Genomic DNA, 25,967 nt, shown 5'->3' on the forward strand with positions numbered 1-25,967 from the left:
TGGATCAGGTTGGGTTGGGTTTCGATCAGTGCAAGCCAATGGGACTTGGGTCGTATATAGGGTCAACCTGCTGGATCATGAGTCAGGTTCAGAAATTTTTGCCAGCCCTATTAACACGCGCGCGCTTCTTAATTAGCATCCCAGCATTGCAAAAATTATTTACTCGACCAAAATTAGGAGTAAGAATAAAAAATTGAAATTTTCAAAAAACACACCCAACTTATTAGCAATAATAGAACACGCATGAGGTTTAGAAATTGTTAAAAAAGCACCTAAATTATTATGGTTAATTGAAAAAAAAAGAGTTAAGATTCAGCAATGCTATTGCTAAATGTATGCTGCAATTACCATTTTACCCCTCTCCCATATCGATCTTCCGTCCTATGCAACCGACTTCTCGCCAAAGTAAACTCATAAAACAAGGCTTCAACAGAAAAAGAGGCGTTCCTCTAGCTTTTCCTTAATTAATTCTTTTTCATCAAGACCAAACTAAGTTGGAAAATGAATTGAAATCAAACAATAGTGATGCTATCAAAGAGAAGAGAGTTACCTAGCTTCCATTGCGTCAAAGAAAATATGATGGGCAACATGTGAGAGATAGAGGAAGAAGCCTTGCTGAAGAATGGCCTTTAGTTAGGTCGGTGGGAAAGAGTATTGAATTAAGGCAAAAAAATTATAAAATTTAGTTGTGTTTTCTATTATTGCCAATAATTTAGGTGAATTTTTGAAAACGTCACTATAAAGAAAAGGCATCTTACACTGTACAATGAAAAGGAACAAGTGCCTGATTTCTTTATTCCAACAGAGAAACTAAGTTTGGGTGGAAGTTCCTGATTCATTTTCTCCCACCGAATGCACATTCACTGGTGGTGGACTTGGAGGCATTGCCACACCCAAGGGTGGTCCACATGTAGGCTTTTCCATGATCCCTTGGACATTATACTTCTCAAACACCCTTTCCTGGTTTTCTGCCCACCAGACTTCAGCTTGACGTTCAGCAAATCTTCTTCGGCTGCAAAGAAATGTGAATGCTAATTATAGAACTGTTTATTAACTTACTGAGCACAAACAAATCAATTTGCTATCAGCCAACGGTCACCACTGTATGGGCCATTAGAGGATAGACTTTGCAGACCAAGTTTCAGCCTTATAAGTCGATCAAGCTCAAACTTGGATGCTGAAAAACAAGCCATAAGCAGAGACCATTTCTTTCTACATCTCATTTTTGAAGTTGAGAGCAAATCTCCAACATAGAGAAGGGGAGGGGAGGAAGGGTCTCGTTGATTTAGCCAAATGATGGACGAGTGTTCTAAGAGTAACTAATTACAACCCAAGCATCAGCAGCAGAAACTAACAAAACCCATAATGATCAAGCATATTCATCGGTTAACAGAGTGCACGTGTATGTAAAGCAAGAGATGTTTGGGCATAGTGGTGCATAAGTTAAATTAATAAAAGCCAAAACATCAAGCGAATGCATAACAGCTAGCGGTTAAACATGCAGACACATGTATGTACAGCAGTGCAAGAGAGAGAGAGAGAACCTGAATTTCACTTTTTTGAGAACTTGGGTCCCATCCCGAAGCCTTAGAAGTGTAACATAAACTCCAGATTCAAATTGCTCAGTCCATTGAGCTTCTACTTCATTAGTTTTTCTTTGTGCGGAGACCATGGGTGATGTTAAGCCATTCTCAATGTTTGGATGAGACCGTGCTTGTGGACCACCAGTATCAACCAGTGTACTACTTTGTAAGCTTTCTTCAATATCATGTAAAAGCGGATCAGTTAATTGAGCACTCTCAGTTGAATCAACATATCTACCTAGTCTATCAGCCAAGTCACTGATCAGTGATAGGTTATCAAGTGAGTTACGACCAGATTCAGAAAAGTCAAGTGCCACAGAAGAAGCAGAATGATGCCCATTTCTTTGCAATTTTGAAACTTGAATACCAGCAGATGAAGACTGATGAATGTCAGTTGGATCACTTGCAATAGCACTGAGATGATCCACCACATTTTGGATGTGACTGGAATGCAGTTCAAGGGGTAGTTTCTGTGCCACCTCCTTAAGCTGAGGATTTAAACAACGAATTAGGTAGTCAACATGAAAATTAATTAAAAAGAGAAGAAAATGTTAATCAGCACAGAGAGAGAAAGAGAGATGAATTATATGGTTGAGATCATGTAACACATTTTCACATTAAAGGCATGTTTGCAACTATTAAAGCTAAATTGGGGCTTAAAGCTACAGATTGTTCCAGTCAAACATCTAGCATCACCTCAAAATTAAAATAATTGTGTAACCACAGGTAGAGAGTGGAATTTTCCAATATGGCTAGGAAGGATCTTAGATGCCCAAGGGATTTTTTAGAATATACATTTTTTTTAGTCAGGATTTTTAAATATTTCTAGCAATAAATGAATTTTTTAAAATATTTATTTGATGAGTTAGGATTCTTTTTTTTGCAATATATCTAGAAAATCAAATTTATACAATGTCGATTTAGGCTGAAAATTGCTATTGAGACAGGAAAATGAGTCCATCCAGGAGTTTTATGCTCGATTTCAGCAGTTATCAGATGCCTTGTCAGCCATGATGATTATCGCCAAGTGCAACAAGTGTGAAGACTGAAGAGTGTGGAGTATAAGAATCACAAAGTTGAAACAAGGGACCAAAATCAAGTTATTGATTTTCGCATGGCTCTTCATCCAGAGTTCGACAATGTGTGCAGCAGTGTTGTGAAAAGCATTGAGGCGTAGCGAGGCGCTCCACCAAAATCTGAGGCGAGGCGTAAGCCTCAAGGCGTAAAGCGTAAGCCTCAAAGTTTTTTTTTTAAAAAACTTAAAAAAAATATCTAAAATTATAAATAAATAAAAAAATCTTATTGATGAAGCAACAACCAACAAGAAATAAAAAATCTCAAATAAATACTGAAAAAATATGAGATTAACATGTAAAAGTAACATTAATGCAACAACTTAATCTATGTAAGTATCTAAAAAATAAAACATGGGCATTCATTAAATTAAAAATCGTTTCACTTTCTACAGCTGCATGCTTTCTTGAATTAAAAAAAAAATAGAAAATTTTAAAAAAAAGATAATCATCGTGCATCTGTGCATGGACTGCAGCATAGAATATCAGTAAGCATCCTTGTGGACAAAAAACAAATGAATTATTCTTTTCTAAAAAGAATCAAAACTGCCCTGGAACTTAACACAGAGATCACTTTCTGTCAATGTGCTTAACACAGAAATTCAAAACTGTCATTAGGCTTAATACATCTATATCCTGTCATGGAACTTAACATAAATAAATTTCTGTCAATATCCTTAATACAAAATTTCATCAAAACCGAAAACATGCAATCAATCAAATAAATCTAAGTTGAAAAATGAAATCCTATGTAATCAACATAGAACACTTTGTTTGCTAGGACCCAAGAATGCCAAAAATAAGAATGCACGAGAACTGTTTGTTGAAGTGTGCTACTCTTGGTTCTTTCTTATACCAGGTCTTTCTGACCCAATTTAAACAAATTGAAATATTATGAACTGTATTTTGCAGCTGCTGTTACTTCAGAAATAAGTCTGACACATTAGAAGAAGCTGAGAGAGCAATGCTGGCGACATATTGTGAGAGAGCAAATGTAAAAGATGGGCAGACAATTCTGGATATTGGGTGTGGTTGGGGATCTCTTTCTATATACATTGCTCAGAAATACAATAATACCCATGTCACTGGAATTTGTAATTCTGAATTGATGCAGGCCTTCATTTGGTATGGTGTTACTGAAGCCAGGAAAGGCAGATAGTTGAATGAGCACTGGTCACCTCCCCAATAGACAGAGGTGGACTAGGCATCATTAGGTTATTTTCCATTGTTCTATGTGTTTCCACGGGCGGGAGTCTCGTGATGGTTCTCGCAGGGGTAGATGCGAGCTTTTGCCTTATTTTTGCATGTTGAATTGCAAAACTCAATAATTGGCTTTTAATAAAAAGATAATGAATAAGAACAGTGTAATATACGTTTTGGAATATCTCATCTGGAGTATGAGAATCTTAGAGAACCGGTCTTGAGAAGACTATGAGGATACAAGAACTCTGTGTGCTGAAATTTTGTCCCCTGAACCCGATATTGAGGTTCCTTCTCCTGACCACGGTTTTAGGGAAAGTCTGCCACTTTACCTGGGGGTGGTGTGTTGGTCACAACTGTGAGTTTGTTTTGGTACCAAGGAAGTGACACTTGTGGGCGTGGGTCTCCCTTGTGTCCCCGATATAAGATGCGGAGGTCTAATATTCCAAAGATGATTCGATCGAGGGTTAAGTTTGGAACCCAGTAATAAAATACAAATTGTGTGTTAAGCTACCCTGGAAACCTACTTGACCTCGAGGGTTGTACCCGTTTGGTATATCCGCAGGCAACGGTAATTAAAAAGAGGAACTTAAATTGTATGCATTTAATAGGGCATGCATATGGAAAGGGAAACTTAAGGAAAGATAATAAGAGGATTCATGCATTACACATAAGTCATGCATTTTCTTGCTATGCATTAGAACATGCATAAAAACTTAGTTATACACTGTCGGTCCCAAGCCCGGATAAAGGAGGAGGGTTGCGGCAGGCCAGTGACAGCCAGCATAAAAACTTAGTCATACCCTATGAATATGAACCAATATGAGAATTTCGTTGGGGCGTTCCCTACTGAGCGACGCGTTGTACTCTATAGGCCCGGAGGCAGTGATAAATGGGCAAGGGTTGCTAGGTCGTCGCCCAGAAGCGACGCGTCACACCGGCGCCCGGGTGTGGTATCAAATAGGCAAGGGTTCCCTCACTTTGTTGGACGGGTGGGGGTAAAGAAGTTAGTCCAAGACCATAAAATTAGGTTAGCCACTTGGAATATAGGGTCTTTAACTGGTAAGTTAGTAGATGTTATGTGTAGGAGAAAGATTGATATTTTATGTCTACAAGAGACCAAATGGGTAGGTGAGAAAGCAAAAGTGATAGAACCTTGGGGATATAAGATTTGGTATACAGGAATAAATAGTAGTAGGAATGGAGTAGGGATTGTTATGAGTCGTGAGTTTATAGATAATGTAGTTGAGGTCTGTAGGAAGGGTGATAGGATTTTACTTATTAAATTAGTATTAGGTATGGATATTATTAATATTATTAGTGTTTATGCACCTCAAGTAGGTTTAGATGATTCCATTAAGCGTCAATTTTGGGAAGATTTAGATGAAGTAGTACAAGTGATATCTTATGGAGAAAAGCTTTTCATCGGCGGTGACCTTAATGGACATGTAGGCATTAGTAGGGATGAATTTGAGAGTATCCATGTAGGCTATGGTATAGGAGAAAGAAACGAAAGTGGAGAAAGGATTTTAGATTTTGGTTTGTCCTATGATATGATCTTAGCAAACACTTGGTTTAGGAAGAGGGAGTCTCACCTAGTAACATTTAAAAGTGGGGTTAATACGAGTCAGATAGATTTTTTCCTACTTAGAAAGAGAGATATGGGTTGTTGCATCGATTGTAAGGTTATACCGGGAGAAAGTGTAGCTACACAACATATAGTCTTAATTTTAGATCTTAAAATTAGACAATGCCGCAAAAGGGATAGCCATAGGATAGATCCTAGAATTAAGTGGTGGGCACTGAAAGGAGCTAAACAAGGAATGTTTGTAGAGCAGGTAATTAAGGAAGTTGATTGGTGTCTCGAGGATGATTCAGAATCAATGTGGAATAAGATAGCGGGTGGCATGAGAAAGGTGGCTAAGGAGGTATTGGGTGAGTCTAAAGGCGGTGCACCGCTAGGTAAGGATACATCATGGTGGAACGAGGATGTCAAATTAGCTATTAAGGTTAAAAGAGTGTTATAAAAATCTAAGAGTCGTGATAATGAGAATTTGGAGAAGTATATGATAGCAAAGAAGGAAGCTAAAAAAGTAGTTCAAAACGCGAGGGATAAGGTATATAAGGAGGTTTATGACAAGTTGGATACCAAAGAGGGCGAGAAGGATATTTATAGGCTTGCAAAGATGAGAGATAGGAAATCGAGGGATCTGGGTATGGTTAGATATATCAAAGATGAAACGCAAAGGGTTTTAGTTTTAGTCAAAGATGAGGAGATTAAGGAGAGATAGAAATATTATTTTGATAAGCTATTTAATGGAAGTCATACTCAGGATCTTGGAGACTTCTCCATTCCTTTTCATGCGATGAATCGTGACTTCATGCGCAAGATTCAAAAGAAAGAAATTGCAGAGGCTTTGAAGAAAATGAAATCAAGAAGGGTAGTTGGCTTAGATGGTATACCTATCGAGGCTTGGAAATGCTTGGGAGAGAAAGGTTTAGAATTGTTACAAATACTTTTAACAAGATTTGGCAGACAAATAAGATGCCTAATGAGTGGAGGAAGAGTATTTTGGTGCCTCTATATAAGAATAAGGGTGATATACAAGATTGCACAAACTATCGTGGTATAAAACTCATAAGTCATACTATGAAACTTTGGGAGAGGGTGATTGAGTGTAGGTTGTCATGATATCGGAGAATCAATTTGGTTTTATGCCTGGAAGATCAACTATGGACGCTATACATCTTCTTAGACAACTTATTGAAAGATATAGAGAGATGAACAAAGATTTGCATATGGTTTTTATTGATTTAGAGAAGGCATACGATAGAGTACCTAGGGACGTTCTCTGGTGGACAATGATGAAGAAAGGTGTTTCTCTCAAGTACATTAGTATAATTAAAGATATGTATGAAGGAGTAGTAACCAATGTCCGCACTTGTGGAGGGGTGACAACCAATTTTCCTATAACGGTTGGGTTACATCAAGGATCTGCTTTAAGCCCTTTCCTATTTGTTGTAGTGATGGATGAACTTACGAGATCAATTCAAGAAAATGTGTTGTGGTGTATGTTGTTTGCTGATGATATTGTTTTGATTGATGAGTCTAGAGCTGGGGTTAATGCTAAGTTAGAATTATGGAGACATACATTGGAAGCAAGAGGTTTTAAGTTGAGTAAGAGTAAGACAAAATATATGGAATGTCGGTTTAGTAAGCAACGAAGTAGTAATGGGAGTGTAGTGAAGCTTGGTGAGCAAGAAATACCGGTGGATGATTGTTTCAAATATTTAGGATCTATCATTCAAAAGTATGAAGAAGTTGATGGAGATGTAAATCATAGGATAAAGGTTGGGTGGATGAAATGAAAAGGTGCAACTGGAGTGTTGTGTGATCGTAGAATGCCATTGCGGTTGAAGGGAAAGTTTTATAGGACGACTATTAGACCCGCTTTACTATATGGTACGGAATGTTGGGCTGCCAAGAGACATCATATTCAAAAAATGAGTGTAGCTGAGATGTGTATGCTTAGATGGATGTATGGAAATACAATAAAAGATAAAATTCGGAATAAGGAGATATGTAAGAATGTAGGCGTTGCACCCATTGAAAATAAGATGAGAGAGAATCGTTTATGGTGGTTTGGACATATTCGGCGAAGGCCTAATGATGGTCCAGTTAGAAGGATGGAGAAATGGGAAAATATATTAGTTAAAAGAGGTCGGTGTAGGCCTAAGAAGACTTGGATAGAGATGATAGGAAAGGATATGAATGTTTTAAACCTCACCGTGGACATGGCATTGGATAGAAATGATTGGAGGAGAAGGATTCATGTGGAAGACCCAGAATGATTTTCTTTTTTGGTTCATATCGCCCAGCCCAATTGTTTTGGGATGAAGGCCTAGTTGTTGTTGTTGTTGCATTAGAACATGCATATGTTATCTGTTTCCTTAATTGTTATATGTTTGGTGGATGCGTGATGTTTAACTTTCAATGTATGTTAAATGTCTTGTTGTACTAAAATTGTGCATCATGGTATTGTTTAATGTTTCTTTATGCATAATGGATGTACCTTGTAGTATAAATGCGTACCTGAATTATGAATTGTCATAATTGCATTTCTCTGAATAATTGTGTAGATTCATATTGTGGTTGTGGGATATATAAATGTTGCTATTAATGTTACCTGTCAGTTAACTTCTGATAAATTGTTGACGGTCGTAGCATAGACCTTTACTTATTCTTGTATGTGCCGAAAATCATACATGACACCCATATCACATACTGGATTCATGATGTACCACATTAAAAGTTACAGATTTCCTACTTAGACAGCTGTAGTCTAATTCCTATAAATTTTCAGGTGAAAAGTTGGAGTTAGGAGCGGCTGGGGGATGAGGCTTCGATCGAGATTTTTGGATTTACTGTTCCAGGGATAGTGTGAGAAACTCTGATGTTATTTTTCATTAATAATGAAATAAATGTTTTGGTTTGCTTCCCCTGTAATGTTCTGGAATGCTTAACCCTATGGTATGACTTGTTTCCGTTGTATTAAAAAAAAAAAATCCACAAAATTTGGGTTAAGATTTCGGAGCGTTATAGTTATGGTATCAGAGCATGGGAACACTAAATCAAAGATCACGGTCGTGCCACACCCTGCAAGCGCTCCGTAAGTATAATTTATTTTGATTTTTGTATTAGTCATATTACTGATACTTTTTATTATGATGGTGAATTCACACCTACATAGTTTCATTGTAGATGAGTGTATCATGAATATCTGACTAAATTTCTTAGTAGACGTGTGTGTGTTTCACGTCGAAATAATCGAAGGTGATATGATGTCAGGATTATCAAAGCACATGAAATGATGAAATAATCTGAATGTCTTAGATGCTATGTCACATGGGTGCGGGTGCGGGTGCGGGTGCGGGGATTCGGCACTTTCAAAAAACCTGGGTGCGGGGGTGCGGCAGGGGCAAAAATGTAAAAAAAAAATATATATATATATATATATATATATATATATATATATATATATATATATAAAGGGGGTCAGCAGCTCTGTCAGCTGACAGACAGCTGCTGCGGCTGACAGCAGCTGTCAGCAGACTGCTGCAGCTGTTCTGACAGCTGCTGCTGCTGTCAGCAGCTGAAAGACAGCTGCTGTCAGCAGCTGTCAGCATTACTTTTTTTTTTTAAAATTTCGCAGCCCATTTGGGCAATTTTTTTTTTAAAAAAATAAATCCAAAACAAGAATGGACCAAAATGATCCTGGGTGCGGTCAACGCACCCAGGATAGGGTTGACCGCACCCGGTGCCGCACCCGCACACGCACCCGCGTCGAGTCGCGTCGACGCGGGTGCGGCACCCTGCTAGCCGAATCCCTGTGACATAGCTTAGATGCGTATGTGATTTGAATCCTATGTGCATAACTCAAACTACGTAAAAGTTACGTATCTTGAGGTTTAGTTAATTTTTGGTATATACGGGATCACATTATATAAAACTCATGTTTTGGTTACACCTGTTTAAGGTTAAATTTGAAAAATCAAATGTTTCTGGTGGCAATGATATGATGCATATGATAATATGCTTCTGTATGATATGATTGAAATGCCACGTGATTTGAAATATTGAATGCATGTGATATATGCTTAAGTTCAATAGCGAACTATGGTTCATAAAACCTTGTGGGTGAAAGGTTTTGTTTTATGGTTCTTAGTGTCATATGAAGTGATGTGATTCATATTGGCGATATGTATGCTTGTGCCGATATTGGTGTCTATCGACCCTGGAAGCGGTCATTTATACGTATCACTATTTTGGCACCTGTTGAGGACATTTTCTGCAAAGGATTATCAGCGACGGTGGGTATGACCAAGATCAGGTGATCCGACGTGGATCTTGTTAATCTTCAATTGAAAAAGAGATATGGTAAATTGTAAGGATTTGGCAAGATTGATGGAAATACCTTGTCATGAATCAACAGATTTGGCTTTTAGTTGAAGCAGAATCTGATCGTTATTGATTTTAAATCTTAATATAATGACATGTTTGTGTCTTTTGTGGATAGAAGGGTCACTCCGTAAGAGATTCTAGACCTTGATTTGAGGTTATGATTGGGTCTTCTGTGAAAAGATAGGGCCCTTTTGAGAAATATAAATAAGTGAAGGTTATTCAGGACAATGAGACTCTTAGAAACTCATTGTGTGTTTGTCATGATCCTTATATGTTGGGGTATATGTTGGGAGCACACACATATACGTGCATCCTTGTCGATACCAATCTCCTCAGACTACGATCTCTACGGAAAGTCTGCAATGAAATTTCGCGGACGAAATTCTTTTTAGGGGGGAAGGATGTAATACCCGTAAAAAAATACGATGGGTAGTTTTATTCATATTGTACCCAGGATCCGTTACCCGGATCCAAAAAGGGAATATATCTATATATGAGTGTTAAAAATATATATAATAACAATATTTGATAAATAAATAAATAAATTTATTTATTTTTAGAATAATATTAGTATAAAAATGAATTACTTGGGGTTGGATCCGTGGTTGGACCCAACCTGTAGATCCAGAATCCATTACGGATCCACATTCATCGTGGATCTAGGGGAGAGCTAACCCGGATCCACACAATGGTGGATCCGGCATAGCGGGTCGCGGGGCTCGGACCCGGACCCGACACCTTTTTACGTTTAAAGGGGGCTCAATTTCAGGAATCGTGCCTAGGGCACGATTCTCGCAGGAGCTCAAGAAGGGAAGGGGAGGGGGTTACAGAGGAGAGAGGAAGGGTTCACCTCTAGTTAAAAGGTGGGGGAAAAGCAGATCTGTCCCCTCTCGGCTCTCTTCCTCTCGGATTGCATCTCCCCCACACTCTCTGCCTCCTCTCTCACTTTCTTGCTCTCCCTCTCCTCTGCCCCTCATCACCCTCTCGACCGGCATCGCGGTTGTGGAAACAGCAAGCCGACCATCGACAACAGCCTCCCGATCGCGCCCTTCACGGCGGCAGGAGCAACCGGAGTCGGTCGACCATCGTCTCGCAATAGCAGTCTCGGATCGTCGGAAAAAGCACCGGAAAAGGTAGGATTCTGGCCTTTTCTTGTTGGTTGTGGACTGAATCAATTGTGTTTGGGTCGGTCAAGGGGGAACCCCAATTCTTTTTCATGATTTAGAGTTTTTTCAATGTGATTCTTGGTCACCGGAAAAACCCAGATCGGTGAGCTAGGGTTTCCCGGTAGTGGTGATGTCGATTTGGGGGTTCCCTTCATTTCTTTATGGGTTTTATGTCATGGACATCTCTTGTTATTTTAGATGGGTTTTCTTGAAGCTTCGTGCGGGTACTTGTTATAAAGGGTTATTTGGTTGCTTAGTTTCAGTTTAGCCTATTTTTCTTGACCTCATTCACTATTTGGATGGTGTTATGAAGTATCGACCGAATGGTTTTGGTTGGATTTCTATTGGGTTTCTCTCTCCATTGCTTGTGTTTATGTCATGAATATTATGAGTTCCATGATGGTTTTTACGAATCAAGTCGAAATCCCTCTTTTAGCTACTGTTATTCTTGGCTCAAGATGAGGGACTCTTCGTGGGGACTGCCACATCTTGAACTGAGTTAAGGGTTGTATAGCTCAATCAGCCTTGTGAACCAGAATGATCATATAACTATTCGGGAGGTGCGATCTACTGGGAGATGCCGGTTCATAGATGGTATGGTTGGGAATTCAGTTGTTATAGAAATCTTTATGTTTCAAATCTTCACGTTAAAGTGAGTTAAAATCTTGATTTGGTTCTTGTTTTAATTTCTGTGAATAGTTCCTTTTTTGAGATACATTCTGATTTTTTATTCTTGTTGTTTCCCAATATGAGTATCGTATTCTTGAAATCGAACACATGAGTACCGATTTGATTTGCGTTGTTTCCATTTGGGTATCATATTCTTAAATGGGATTCCATGTGTTCATTTAACATCTTGCATATTTGTATATCAGTGAAGCATGTATACTTCACGATTTACTGGAGATTATTCAAATGGGTAAAAGTCTGAACCCTTAGGGTGTTCAGCAGATCCTTGAATCAGGGTTTTTCCTGAATAGTTGATTTGGGAACGGTGATGAACTCACCGATGAATGATGCATGTTTCATTCTTGTGTATGCATGCTCTCTGGTTAAACTGACCCACTAGATGAATGGGAGCTAAGTAGTTGTCTGTACTTAACGTGGATACTTGTATCCGAAAGTGATTGGTTGTGTAGTGGTAGATGCTTTTATGAATAAAAATGGAAGAACAGAGTCAAAATGTTAGCATTTGTTGTGCAGCTCATAACTCTTACATACCATTAATGCTATTGCTCATTACATTGAGTGCGGTGCAGTTTTACACAGGGTGTGATGTCAATTCTATTAGGAATTGGATTGACAAATCTGGTCCAGATTTACTATTTTAAATGGGTTTGCAATCTGGTCAGATTTGCTAAGTTCAAGAAATATGTAAAGTTGACCAGACCTTACTGAGTTTCATGTTATGTAGATTGAATAGATTGTGCGTGTGACCTGTTGACTGTTATGAACCTACATATGCCTATGTATATGTCAAGAATCCTAGACCTTTGGAACTTAGTTGGATGTTTAGCTAGGAGGATAGCGGGTCCGGGATTGGTAAGCCTGACCATCGTCCCTAGCACATGCTACAGCTTACACTTCTGCCCGAAAATTATGTAAATGTTGTTTTTGCATTTCATTATACTAGTTGTGTAATCTTGAAGGTGAGCATGACTAGGTTGTTGATGTTGCTTCTTGAGCATGTATGCTTGATGAGTATGTGTAATTTTATATGCACACTTACACACTCAAAAGGGATATGCAATGGTTAATACCCGTATGTGATGTAGGTAATACACATAGTGGGGATGCATATGATTGAGAAATGGCATGCTTATGATTGGGTTATGTTTATGTGTGTGGATGTTAACACATGAAAAAGTTTCATGTGCCTACATTGATGGGACATTATTATTTATCGTGCGTTTATGAATTGGTTTCAAGTACATGTGCATACACGAAATCGATGTGTGTTTAGCATGTAAAATCAGGTATAAATGTCTCATGTACTTAAGAATTATGGATGAATGCATGTGTGTTAAGTGATTACATAAAAGCACTTGCACATGGATGGTGAACACATGCATATGATTATGGTAACTCATGCACATTGTTAAATTGGTTTGGATGGATGTGTATTTGGAGGCATGCTGACCTCATTGCATAAATTGCAAGTTGTTATGATTTTTGCATATGATGCATCGATGGTCTAAATGAATCATCACAGGCTTGGAGAGCCTTGAGCTTGGGTTTGCTCTTTCTTTAATTGTTTAAATGCATCGCAATAATCATATTTATATGATGGTTTTAATTGTGTTGTTCTATGGTTGCCATGGGTGGTAGGCCATGAAGAGCTACGCATTGGTGATTTGCGAGCTTATGTTTGCATGTTGATTTGCAAGCCTATGATTAACTTTGCATGTTGATTTGCAAATGTGATTCTATTGCTCTATATTGCATTGTTCGATGTGTTTCCACGGGCTGGAGTCTCGTGATGGTTCTCGCATGGGTAAATGCGAGCTTTTGCCTTGTTTTTGCATGTTGAATTGCAAAACTCAATAATTGACTTTTAATAAAAAGATAATGAATAAGAACAGTGTAATATACGTTCTGAGATATCTCATCTGGAGTATGGGAATTTTAGAGAACCGGTCTGGAGAAGACTGTGAGGATACAAAAACTCTGTGTGCTGAAATTTTGTTTCCTGAACCTGATATTGAGGTTCCTTCTCCTGGACATGGTTTTAGGGAGAGTCCGTCACTTTACCTGGAGATGGTGTGTTGGTCACAGCTGTGAGTTTATTTTGGTACCAAGAAAGTGACACTTGTGGGGTAGGGTGTCCCTTATGTCCCCGATATTAGATGTGGAAGTCTAATGTTCCGAAGGTGATTCGGTTGAGGGTTAAGTTTGGAACCCAGTAATAAAATACAAATTGTGTTAAGCTACCCTGGGAACCTACTTGACCTCGGGGGTTGTACCTGTTTGGTGTATCCGCGAGCAACGTAATTAAAAAGAGAAACTTAAATTGTATGCATTTAATAGGGCATGCAAATGAAAAGTGAAACTTAAGGAAAGATAATAAGAGGATTCATGCATTACACATAAGTCACGCATTTTCCTGCTATGCATTAGAATATGCATATGTTATCTTTTTCCTTAATTGTTATATGTTTGGTGGATGCGTGATGTTTAACTTTCAATGTATGTTAAATGTCTTGTTGTACTAAAATTGTGCATCATGGTATGGTTTAATGTTTCTTTATGCATAATGGATGCACCTTGTGGTATGAATGCGTACCTGAATTATGAATTGTCATAAATGCATTTCTCTGAATAATTGTGTGGATTCATATTGTAGTTGTGGGATATATAAATATTGCTATTAATGTTACCTGCCAGTTAACTTCTGATAAATTGTTGACGGTCGTAGCATAGACTTTTACTTATGATTGGGTTATGTTTATGTGTGTGGATGTTAACACATGAAAAAGTTTCATGTGCCTACATTGATGGGACATGATTATTTATTGTGCGTTTATGAATTGGTTTCAAGTACATGTGCATACACGAAATCGATGTGTGTTTAGCATGTAAAATCAAGTATAAATGTCTCATGTACTTAAGAATTATGGATGAATGCATGTGTGTTAAGTGATTACATGAAAACACTTGCACATGGATGGTGAACACATGCATATGATTATGGTAACTCATGCATATTGTTAAATTGGTTTGGATGGATGTGTATTTGGAGGCATGCTGACCTCATTGCATAAATTGCAAGTTGTTATGATTTTTGCATATGATGCATCGATGGTCTAAATGAATCATCACAGGCTTGGAGAGCCTTGAGCTTGGGTTTGCTCTTTCTTTAATTGTTTAAATGCATCGCAATAATCATATTTATATGATGGTTTTAATTGTGTTGTTCTATGGTTGCCACGGGTGGTAGGCCGTGAAGAGCTACGCATTGGTGATTTGTGAGCTTATGTTTGCATGTTGATTTGCAAGCCTATGATTAACTTTGCATGTTGATTTGCAAATGTGATTCTATTGCTCTATATTGCACTGTTCGATGTGTTTCCACGGGCTGGAGTCTCGTGATGGTTCTCGCAAGGGTAAATGCGAGCTTTTGCCTTGTTTTTGCATGTTGAATTGCAAAACTCAATAATTGGCTTTTAATAAAAAGATAATGAATAAGAACAGTGTAATATACGTTCTGAGATATCTCATCTGGAGTATGGGAATTTTAGAGAACCGGTCTGGAGAAGACTGTGAGGATACAAAAACTCTGTGTGCTGAAATTTTGTTTCCTGAACCTGATATTGAGGTTCTTTCTCCTGGCCATGGTTTTAGGGAGAGTCCGTCACTTTACCTCGGGATGGTGTGTTGGTCACAGTTGTGAGTTTATTTTGGTACCAAGAAAGTGACACTTGTGAGCGTAGGGTGTCCCTTATGTCCCCGATATTAGATGTGGAGGTCTAATGTTCCGAAGATGATTCGGTTGAGGGTTAAGTTTGGAACCCAGTAATAAAATACAAATTGTGTGTTAAGCTACCCTGGGAACCTACTTGACCTCGGGGGTTGTACCCGTTTGGTGTATCCGCGAGCAACGGTAATTAAAAAGATGAACTTAAATTGTATGCATTTAATAAGGCATGCATATGGAAAGGGAAACTTAAGGAAAGATAATAAGAGGATTCATGCATTACACATAAGTCACGCATTTTCCTGCTATGCATTAGAATATGCATATGTTATCTTTTTCCTTAATTGTTATATGTTTGGTGGATGCGTGATGTTTAACTTTCAATGTATGTTAAATGTCTTGTTGTACTAAAATTGTGCATCATGGTATGGTTTAATGTTTCTTTATGCATAATGGATGCACCTTGTGGTATGAATGCGTACCTGAATTATGAATTGTCATAATTGCATTTCTCTGAATAATTGTGTGGATTCATATTGTGGTTGTGGGATATATAAATATTGCTATTAATGTTACCTTCAGTTAACTTCTGATAAATTGTTGACGGTCGTAGCATAAACTTTTACTTATTCTTGTATGTGCCGAAAATCATACATGACACCCATATCACATACTGGATTCATGATGTACCACATTAAAAGTTGCAGATTTCCTACTTAGACAGTTGTAGTCTAATTTCTATAAATTTTCAGGTGAAGAGTTGGGGTTAGAAGCGGCTGCAGGATGAGACTTCGATCGAGATTTTTGGATTTACTGTTTCAGGGATAGTGTGAGAAACTCTAATGTTATTTTTCATTAATAATGAAATAAATGTTTTGGTTTGCTTCCCCTGTAATGTTCTAGAATGCTTAACCCTATGGTATGACTTGTTTCCGCTGTATTAAAAAAAAAATCTCAAAATTTGGGGTTAAGATTTTGGGGCGTTATATAGGTTCACAGGGTAGCTTAGCACACAAGTTGGATTTTATTTACTAGGTTCCAAACTTAGCCCTCGATCGAATCACCTTCGGAACATTAAACCTCCACATCTAATGTTGGGACACTAATGACCTCCACATCCAATAGTGTCACTTTATTGGTATACCAAAACAACAGTTGTGCCGAACATACCACCCCCAGGTAAAGTGGCGGACTCTCTAAAACCGTAGCCAGGAGAAAGAACCTCAATATCGGGTTCATGGGTCAAAGTAAAGCCCAGGGAGTTTTTGTATCCTCGTGGTCCCCCAAAACCGAATCTCTAAGATTCACATTCTTCCGATAAGAAATATCAGAATGTATATTACATTGTTCTTATTCATTATCTTTTTATTAAAGGCTAATTATTAAGTTTTGCAAATCAGTATGCAAAAGCAAAGGCAAAAGCTTGCATCTACCCCTGCGAGAACCATCACGAGACTCCCGCCCGTGGAAACACATAGAACAATGGAATATAGTGCAATCAAAATAAATGTGATTTTTTTTTCGATGCATTTAAAAGTAAATAAAGAGGGAGCAAACCATAGCTCGAGGCCCACCTGGCCCACGATGATTCATTTCAACCATCGTTGCACCATATGCAAAAAACATAACACTATGTCCCACATAACATAACGTCAACATGCTTTCAATGTACATTCATGTATGCCAACATAACAATGTGCATGCAACAATAATAGCCATATGCATTCTGATGCGTATCCATATATATCAATTTAATCATGTGTATGAGCCAACAATATTCATATGCATGTGTTCAAAATTCATGTGCATGTGCTTTTACATATTTTCATTCATGAATCATCTCAATTTGGACAAGTGAACAATCCATGTACGTGTGAAACATATATTAATTCCTGTATACGCATGCACTTGAAACAAACTTCGTATAGCATAATACTTAAGTATGTCACATCAGTTCAAAGTATGTGAAAGTTTTCATTCACAACATGTATTCAAATCAACCCACATGTATATAAGAAAATTCTGGAATTTTAACATGCTTATTAAATATCTAATTCCAAACTTAAATAACATAAGTGTTGAATATATATATATATATTTAGTTGGCTTATCAAGCCTAGCCGACACCGTCGACTAGGGTTCAGCCCCGACCCGGCTGATCCCAAACAAGCCACCCGCCTGTCCAAAACAAGTGTCTTTTTCTTTATAAAAACTTTGTTTTCAAAAATATAATTCATTCATCACATTTTTTTTATAGGCCTATAGCCTTGCCGACCCCGTCGGCTAGGGGTTCAAACCCCGCCCAGCTGAGCCTGAGAAAAGAACTCCCACATCAAGTTGCATATACACCTAGATGCACAATAGAATCCAGAAAGCCTAAACTGATTTGTCAAGCTTTCTCCTGGTTGAAAATGCCATTTTACATCTACTGTGCCATTTTGTGATCAAACCACCCCACATATCAGGCCAGCTGTCAGTGGCCTTCATTGTATCAATTACTACCAAAGATTGGGCATTGGCCCTCTGCCCCTGCAGAGGTTTGACCGAGGACCATCTGATCATTCTTTCTTATTTATCCACCTATTAAAGCTCAGTAAGAAAATTTTCTAACCAATATGTTTATTTGCAGTAATACGCCAGACTATCTGATCCGTTAAACTTGTTATCTTTAACATTGAAAATGCCTTTGTTTCTATGCAAGTGACACTACAATGATGCGGGTTTGCTTATTAGGACTAATTTATAAGCCCATATAATTACTCAGTTAAAACACACCACAAATGGTTAAGTACAGAAGTAGATAAGGTTTTATACTTAACCATTTGATCAAGAATATTGGTCCACATTATACACATATACATAGTTGTATAATAAGAGAAATATTCCTGATGCAAGCATATAATTGTGAAGAATCCTTGCAAACAATCAAGTTTTCAAATAACTTGATACTTCAAATACTCAATACACAAAATAAATGCACAGTATTTATAAGCTTTACACCACAAAAGAAGTGCAATAAATGCACAGTGTTTATAAGCTTTACACCAAAGAAAGTGCAATAAATGCACAGTGTTTATAAGCTTAAGGAGACAACTCCTTACTCTAATACATTCATACAATGGGCTCACATAGCCCTTATTTATAAGCAAACTTAAGAGACGTTGGGCTATTCCCAATCAGCCCAACGTCTATATTTTTAAAACTGTGTACACAGTCAGCCACTGACTGTGTACAAAAACATTATATAAAAAAAACAAAAATAAGAAATGAAAAAAATTACAAAAATAAAAAAATAAAAAGGAGGAATTACAATCATATTCAAAAACATGAATATGCGTAAAATGTAGAAATGACTAAAACACCCCTACAACCAATACAATAAAGAAATATATATTTTATATATACAAGTAGATGAATACATATACATATATGAAATATATATATGTATATGTATCTTCTTTTATATATATAAAATATATATAGAAAATACATTGTCTTATAAATTACAATTTAACACCCCCCTCAAACTTAGGGCAAGATGACCGAAAGTTTGCCAAGGAGGAAATTGAATCGCGGAGCACACAAAGCTTTGGTGAAGAAATCTGCCAACTGATATTCTGAAGTTACATATGGAAGATCTATAACTCCTTTCAGATACACTTCCCGAACATAGTGACAGTCCATCTCAATGTGTTTAGTCCGCTCATGAAAAGTATGATTTTTGACAATGTATATTGCACTCTTGTTATCACAGCATAGCTTGGTGGGCCCTTCTATTGAGATCTCCATGTTTTCTAATAGCTAATGAATCCATACAATTTTCATTGTAGTAGTCGTCATGGCACGATATTCAGCTTCTGTTGAGGATAGAGACACTTTTTGCTGCTTCTTACATCTCCATGAAATCAGCGAGTCTCCTAAAAGCACACAAAAACCAGTAGTGGAGTGACGGTTATTTGGGTCACCTCCCCAGTCAGAGTCAGTATAAGCAATTAATTTTAATTCAGAAGAAGAGGATAAGAATACTCCCTTGTTTAGTGTGCCTTTTATGTATCTCACAATCCGCAAGATGACACTCATGTGAACTAATGTTGGTGCATGTTGGAACTGACTTGCAGTATGAACTGCATGAGAGATATCTGGTCTAGTAATACTCAGATACATCAAAGATCCCACAAGCTGTCTGTAGGGGGTGGGATCGGAGAGAGGAATACCATCATCAATCTTCATTTTGGCTCTTACTATAGCAGGAGTTTCACAAACCTTATCATCTGTAATACCTGACCGGTCAATAATCTCAAAGGCAAGCTTAGTTTGAGATAAAAAATACCCTCTATGAGAGTAAGCTACTTCAATACCCAAAAAATAAGTTAGAAATCCCAAATCAGACATTTCAAACATATCCTTCAAAATTGATTTTATGCTTTTAACCCCTTTAGAATCACTTCCGGTTATAAGCATATCATCCACATACTGTGTCACATGGGTGCGGGTGCGGGGATTCGGCACTTCCAAAAAACCCGAGTGCGGGGGTGCGGCGGGGGCAAAAATGTAATATATATATAAATATATATATATAAAGGGGAGAGAGAAAATCCTTTACGAAAAAAAGGATTTGAAAAGGCAGGAGTTGTCAGCAGCTGTCTCTCCTTTACGAAAAAAAGGATTTGAAAAGGCAGCAACTGACAGGAGCTGTCAGCAGAATTTTTTTAAAAAAAAATTCGCAGCCCATTTTATAGGGCAAATTTAAAAAAAAAAATCCAAAAAAAATGGACCTAAATGATCCTGGGTGCGGTCAACGCACCCAGGATCGGGTTGACCGCACCCGGTATCGCACCCGCACCCGCGTCGACGCGGGTGCGACACCCTGCTAGCCGAATCCCTGTGACATAGTCTACATATAAGAGCAGAATGACAATCCCTGCATTGTTTTTTCTAACAAATAAGGCAGTGTCAGTGAAACATGAAGAAAAACCATTTTCTAACATTACAGAGTTAAATCTATCATACCAAGCCTTAGGGACTTGTTTTAAACCATAAAGTGTTTTTCGAAGACGAAGCACTTTCCCTTTGGGAGTCTCCATTCCTGGTGGAGCATCCATATATACCTCTTCATTCAGATCACCATTTAAGAAGGCATTTTTAACATCCATTTGATAGATGTTCCATTTGTTGATTGAGGCAACGGTAATGAGACATCGGACAGTGACCATTCGGGCCACAGGGGCAAAAGTTTCTTCATAGTCAATCCCGTATTCTTGACTATATCCCTTTGCAACTAATCGAGCCTTATATCTCTCAAGAGATCAATCGCTCTTAGTTTTTACCTTAAATACCATCTACACCCTATTGCTTTCTTACCCTTAGAAAGATCTTGGAACTCCCAAGTCTTTGCCCTGTTGAGAACTCAAAGCTCACATTCCATTGCTTTCAGCCATTCATCATTCTTTTTGGCTTCTTCGAAGTTTTTGGGTTCTATATAGGAATGAATGGCGCTAAGGCAAGCTCTATGTTTAGGAGTAAACGAATCATATGAAATAAACCTAGAAGGCATCTTTCTACTTCTCTCAGTTCTTCGTAGGTTTTCATCATTTGTTGAATTGGACCCACTAGGTTCACTGAATTTTTCAATTGCACTCCTAAAACTGTTTTTATCTCTATGGGTATATGTTATAGGATCTCTCAATGCTCCTTCACTTCTATGTTGGGAGATAGGTGGATGGAAAGAGCTATCTTCTTTATCATTGACGTCATTATGAATGAAATAGTCATCACTATCATCATCATGTGCTAATATTTCAAATAAAAAGGAGTAATCCATGTTTTCTTCAAAGGGTTCACTCCTTTCAAAACCATTAACATTTTCCATAAAACTCACATTTCTGGAAACATATAGCTTGTCATTCTCAATATCATAACAACGAAACCCTTTTTGGGTTTCAGAATATCCAAGAAAAGCACAGGCAATGGCTTTTGGCGAAAGCTTGTCATTCTTGTCAGTAAGAACGAAACATTTGCAACCAAAAATTCTCAACCGACTATAGTCGGGTTCTTTGGTATACAATTTTTCAAAAGGCGAGATATTGTTCAAGTTTTTAGAAGGTAGCCGATTTATCAGATAGACAGATGCTAAAGCCGCTTCAGCCCAAAAACCTTTTGAGATGTTTTGCGAAACAAGTAATGTTCGAGTTGTCTCTATTATATGTCTATGCTTCCTTTCGGCTAATCCATTTTGTTGAGGGGTTTTGGGACAAGATCTTTGGTGAAGAATACCATGACTTTCAAGATAATTTTTGAATTCACTTGAAAGGTATTCTCCACTAGAGTCAGTTCTAAAAATTTTTAGATTCTCATTAAATTGATTTTTAATCATCATATGATAGGTTTTAAAAATTGAGAAAACTTCATATTTGTGTTTAAAAAAATAAATCCAACAATATCTCGTGTAGTCGTCAACAAAAATGACATAATATGCAAAGCCTCCTTTTGATAGGAAGGGTGTCGGTCCCCTTACATCCGAATAGATAATTTCAAAAGGTCTTGTTGTAAACATAGATATTTCACAAAAAGGCAATTTTTTCATTTTCCCAAGAATACAGTCATTACAAGTTAAATCACTTTTACATAGACTTTTAACAAAAGGTAAATGAGAAATTTTTGTAATATTTGGATGTCCAAGTCTCTTGTGCCACACATTAATATCCTTTTGTTGGACAACATTACAAAACGGGTTCTTTGAAATTTAAAGGGAATCGACATAGTATAGATCGCCCTTCCTAGAGCCTTCCCCAATCAATCTCCCGGACCGGCGATCCTGTATCTAACATTTGTTAGATGAGAACTTTATATCACACCCATGATCAAAGAGTTGAGAAACAAAAAGCAAATTTAAGTTTAATTTGGGTATAAATCTAATTTTTGGAATAACGAACCCTTGTTTTTCAAAATTTCTTATTCCTTTTACTTTAAGAGATGTTCTATCCACAGTTGAAACAAAAGATAGAGAGGGATTTTTTGAGTATTCGGAAAAGGAACTAAAACTTGGGGTCATGTGAAAAGAAGCTCCTGAATCTAAAAGCCAAGAGGTTTTATCGAGAGGAGAAGAGGTTGACATGGCAGCTCCGAAAATAGCCCCTTTTAAAAGAGGTTGAAGTGCATCCACGACTTGTTGCAATGAAAGAGCTTCATTTGAAGATGACGAGCACTCTTCCTTTTGAGGTTGGGATGTAGTAGCCATGGCAAGTAACTTTTTCCACTTTGGACAAATAGGCTTGATATGCCCCGGTTCCTTACAAAAATGACATAAAAGCTTGCTATAATCCTTCTTCCCTCCTTGACCACTTGAGTTTTGATTTTTGAAGTGAGGAGGCTTGTAGGTCCTTAAGTTGCTCCCCGGTCTTGAGACGACATTAACTCCTTCATTTTCTTCATTATAGGAAGGTGTAGCTAGAACACTTGGATTGTTCTTGCTTATACCCATACGAGTCTCTTCCCCACTTAGTTTAGTAATTACATCTTCAAGAGAGGGGGAAGTGAAGGCAGATAAAAGAGAAGATCGGATTTGTTCGAATTCAGGCCTGAGCTCATTCAAAAAATTAAAAAATCTATCTTCCTCCAATTGTTTATAACGAAACTCTATGGCTTCTCCACTCCACTTGGGTTCGAGCATAGCGAGCTCATCCCAAATAGAAGAGAGTTCAGCAAAATACTCCCTTATAGTCATCTCTCCTTGACGAAGAGTTAGAGCTCACTTTTGGAGGTAATATTTATGAGACAGGTCCCTAGAGGTGTACATCTTCTCAAGGTACTCCCACGCTTGAGAAGCCTTCTTAAACTTGATAATATTGGCATTAATTCTTGTTTCTACGGATGAGAAAATCCATGAGAGGATTTTAAAATTTTTCATCTCCCATTCTTCATGCTTTTTGATGTAGTCTTCAAGAGCCTTGGCTCTTTCTTCGCCTTCAAGGATTTTTATTTCTCCTTTCTCCATCAAGGTTATCTTTGGCTCCGGTTCAGGAATCGAGCCTTGAACATAACCCCAAAGCCCTTCTCTTTTAATATGAGCCTCCATGTTTCCGGCCCAGACGTGATAGTTGGACCCATTGAGTTTGAAGCCGAAAGAAAAATAAGAGTCTTTTTCACCCATTAGAGAGGAGAGATGATGAAAAAGAATACGTACCACAAAGGATTTTTAGACCTTTCTTGATAGAAGAGTCTTCTAAAATATTGGATGAACAAGTGAATCCACTTCAATCACCAAAAAAATCGAGGGCACGCTTTTCGAGGCGCCCGAAAAAGTGAGAATCCACACGATCCTTTTTTTTCCTCCAACCTTGCTCTGATACCATGTGAAGAATCCTTGCAAACAATCAAGTTTTCAAATAACTTGATACTTCAAATACTCAATACGCAAAATAAATGCACAGTATTTATAAGCTTTACACCACAAAAGAAGTGCAATAAATGCACAGTGTTTATAAGCTTTACACCAAAGAAAGTGCAATAAATGCACAGTGTTTATAAGCTTAAGGAGACAACTCCTTACTCTAATACATGCATACAATGGGCTCACATAGCCCTTATTTATAAGCAAACTTAAGAGACGTTGGGCTATTCCCAACAGCTCTTATTAAAGACGTTGGGAATCAGCCCAACGTCTATATTTTTAAAACTGTGTACACAGTCAGCCACTGACTGTGTACAAAAACATTATTTAAAAAAAACAAAAATAAGAAATGAAAAAAATTACAAAAATAAAAAAATAAAAAGGAGGAATTACAATCATATTCAAAAACATGAATATGCGTAAATGTAGAAATGACTAAAATACCCCTACAGCCAATACAATAAAGAAATATATATTTTATATATACAAGTAGATGAATACATATACATATATGAAATATATATATGTATATGTATCTTCTTTTATATATAGAAAATACATTGTCTTATAAATTACAATTTAACAATAATAACTATTTTTTTTCCACCGGATTCACTAAAAATATTGTATGAAAAACGAATTCGCATCCTTTTTCTCATTCGGATCAAGAGAGGAACCCGTACCTCAGAATCCGACGCTTGGGGGCTGCTGCTATTGCGAGAAGAAGGTTTGCCGACCACCGATCCTCTGTCGTAAAGGGGCGATCGGGAGGGAGAGCGAGAAAATGAGAGAGAAAGACAAGGAGACAGAGAGGGAGAAGGAAGAGAAGATAGTGGAATTTCAGCCGCCTAAATCGAACCCCTACTACAGAAAATCGAAAGAACCCCCTGAAAATAAGTCGTTTCTGGGTCTTGGACCCAAGTCGGGTCTGTGCATGACCAGACCTGATCTCCGTACTGGATCGGATCAAGATCCAAATGATGAAAGTGTGTTGTAATCAGTGTTGTGAAAAGCGTTGAGGCGTAGCGAGGTGCTCCACCAAAAACCGAGGCGAGGCGTAAGCCTCGAGGCGTAAAGCGTAAGCCTCAAAAAATTTTTTTTAAAACTTTTAAAAAATAATAAAAAAATATCTAAAAATATCAGACATTAGCCCCACTTTGTATACTTGCACCTTGAAGTTAGGCGAGGACCCTGAGCAAATTTTGGTGGATTAAAAAAAAAGAAAGAGTAAAGTATGGTGTTTGTTAAGGACACAAATCAATCAGAGTTCTAACTCGAGTCCGAACCAAATCTAGCTCATATATTATTGGGTCCACTAGTATATTTTCTAATCTGGGTCCAATTCAAAGCACATATATATAATCAGGTACAGTTAGATATGGGTGAAATCAGGTAAAACAAATATGAACAGATCTGGGTCGAAATTAGCATCACTCAACCCATTTTACTTGCTTGAAATCATTTTTTTTAAGCCAAGCTGCGGTTAGGCAGACTCCTACCAGTTATACAAATATACCATTGGGTTTTGAACCTGCAACTTCCCAACACAAGGTGCACTAGCTGATCCTACCAGACAAGGAGAGCCCCGTGCTTGAAATCATTTTTTTTTATTCGAAGAAACTGCCCCCGGCACAGAGACCTAGCCATGCTGGCTCAGCCTATCGTACTACGGTCTCTATCCATGTCGGCATAAAACTCCGAGGGCTTACCCCTCGACCCAGCGAGTTGCCAAGCTTCGGCAGGGGGTGACGCCCATGAGATTTGAACCTAAACTACCCATCAAACAGTCTAGGCCCCATCCCGCTACGCCTTAGGTCTGCCGTGCTTGAAATCATGATCAATATGTTTTGCCCATTTTCAGTGGATCCAACACCCAGGAGTAAAAAAATAACTGAATATTCTGCAAATCAGATTCAGATCCAAGTTTGATCCCACTATTCACCAATGGTGGTAGTTGTACCCATGTACCAAATCTCACGATACGTTAAAAAGTAAGGATAAATCTTGAGAAAGTATCAGCATATATTAAATATGAACTATATATACAATACAAAAATAGAAATAACATAAAAAAATACTGCAAAAATGGTTTTTACAGTGATACTTATTTTAATATTACAATAAAAACCTGCAATATTTTCAAAATCGGTGATATCTGATAAATAGTGTTTTCTTATCGT

The 25,967-nt window shown here is 37.7% G+C and overlaps 1 protein-coding gene across 1 annotated transcript in view; it reads right to left on the reverse strand.

Annotated features, from left to right (window-relative positions):
• Positions 1 to 711: 711 nt before the first annotated feature.
• The window catches only part of LOC149822394 (PH, RCC1 and FYVE domains-containing protein 1-like), a 55,641-nt gene continuing 30,385 nt past the window's right edge, over positions 712 to 25,967 (reverse strand). Inside the window, exons 4-5 of the mRNA XM_089980281.1 lie at positions 1,545 to 2,071; positions 712 to 1,012 (exon numbers count right to left, since the gene is read on the reverse strand). Coding sequence (XP_089836407.1) covers positions 811 to 1,012; positions 1,545 to 2,071 — 729 coding nt within the window. The 3' untranslated portion in view covers positions 712 to 810. The remainder of the gene's footprint in view (positions 1,013 to 1,544; positions 2,072 to 25,967) is intronic.

This window comes from Nuphar pumila, chromosome 11, assembly GCF_984573655.1.
Source record: "Nuphar pumila chromosome 11, dmNupPumi1.hap1.1, whole genome shotgun sequence".
In the NCBI taxonomy this organism is placed as follows: Eukaryota; Viridiplantae; Streptophyta; class Magnoliopsida; order Nymphaeales; family Nymphaeaceae; genus Nuphar; species Nuphar pumila.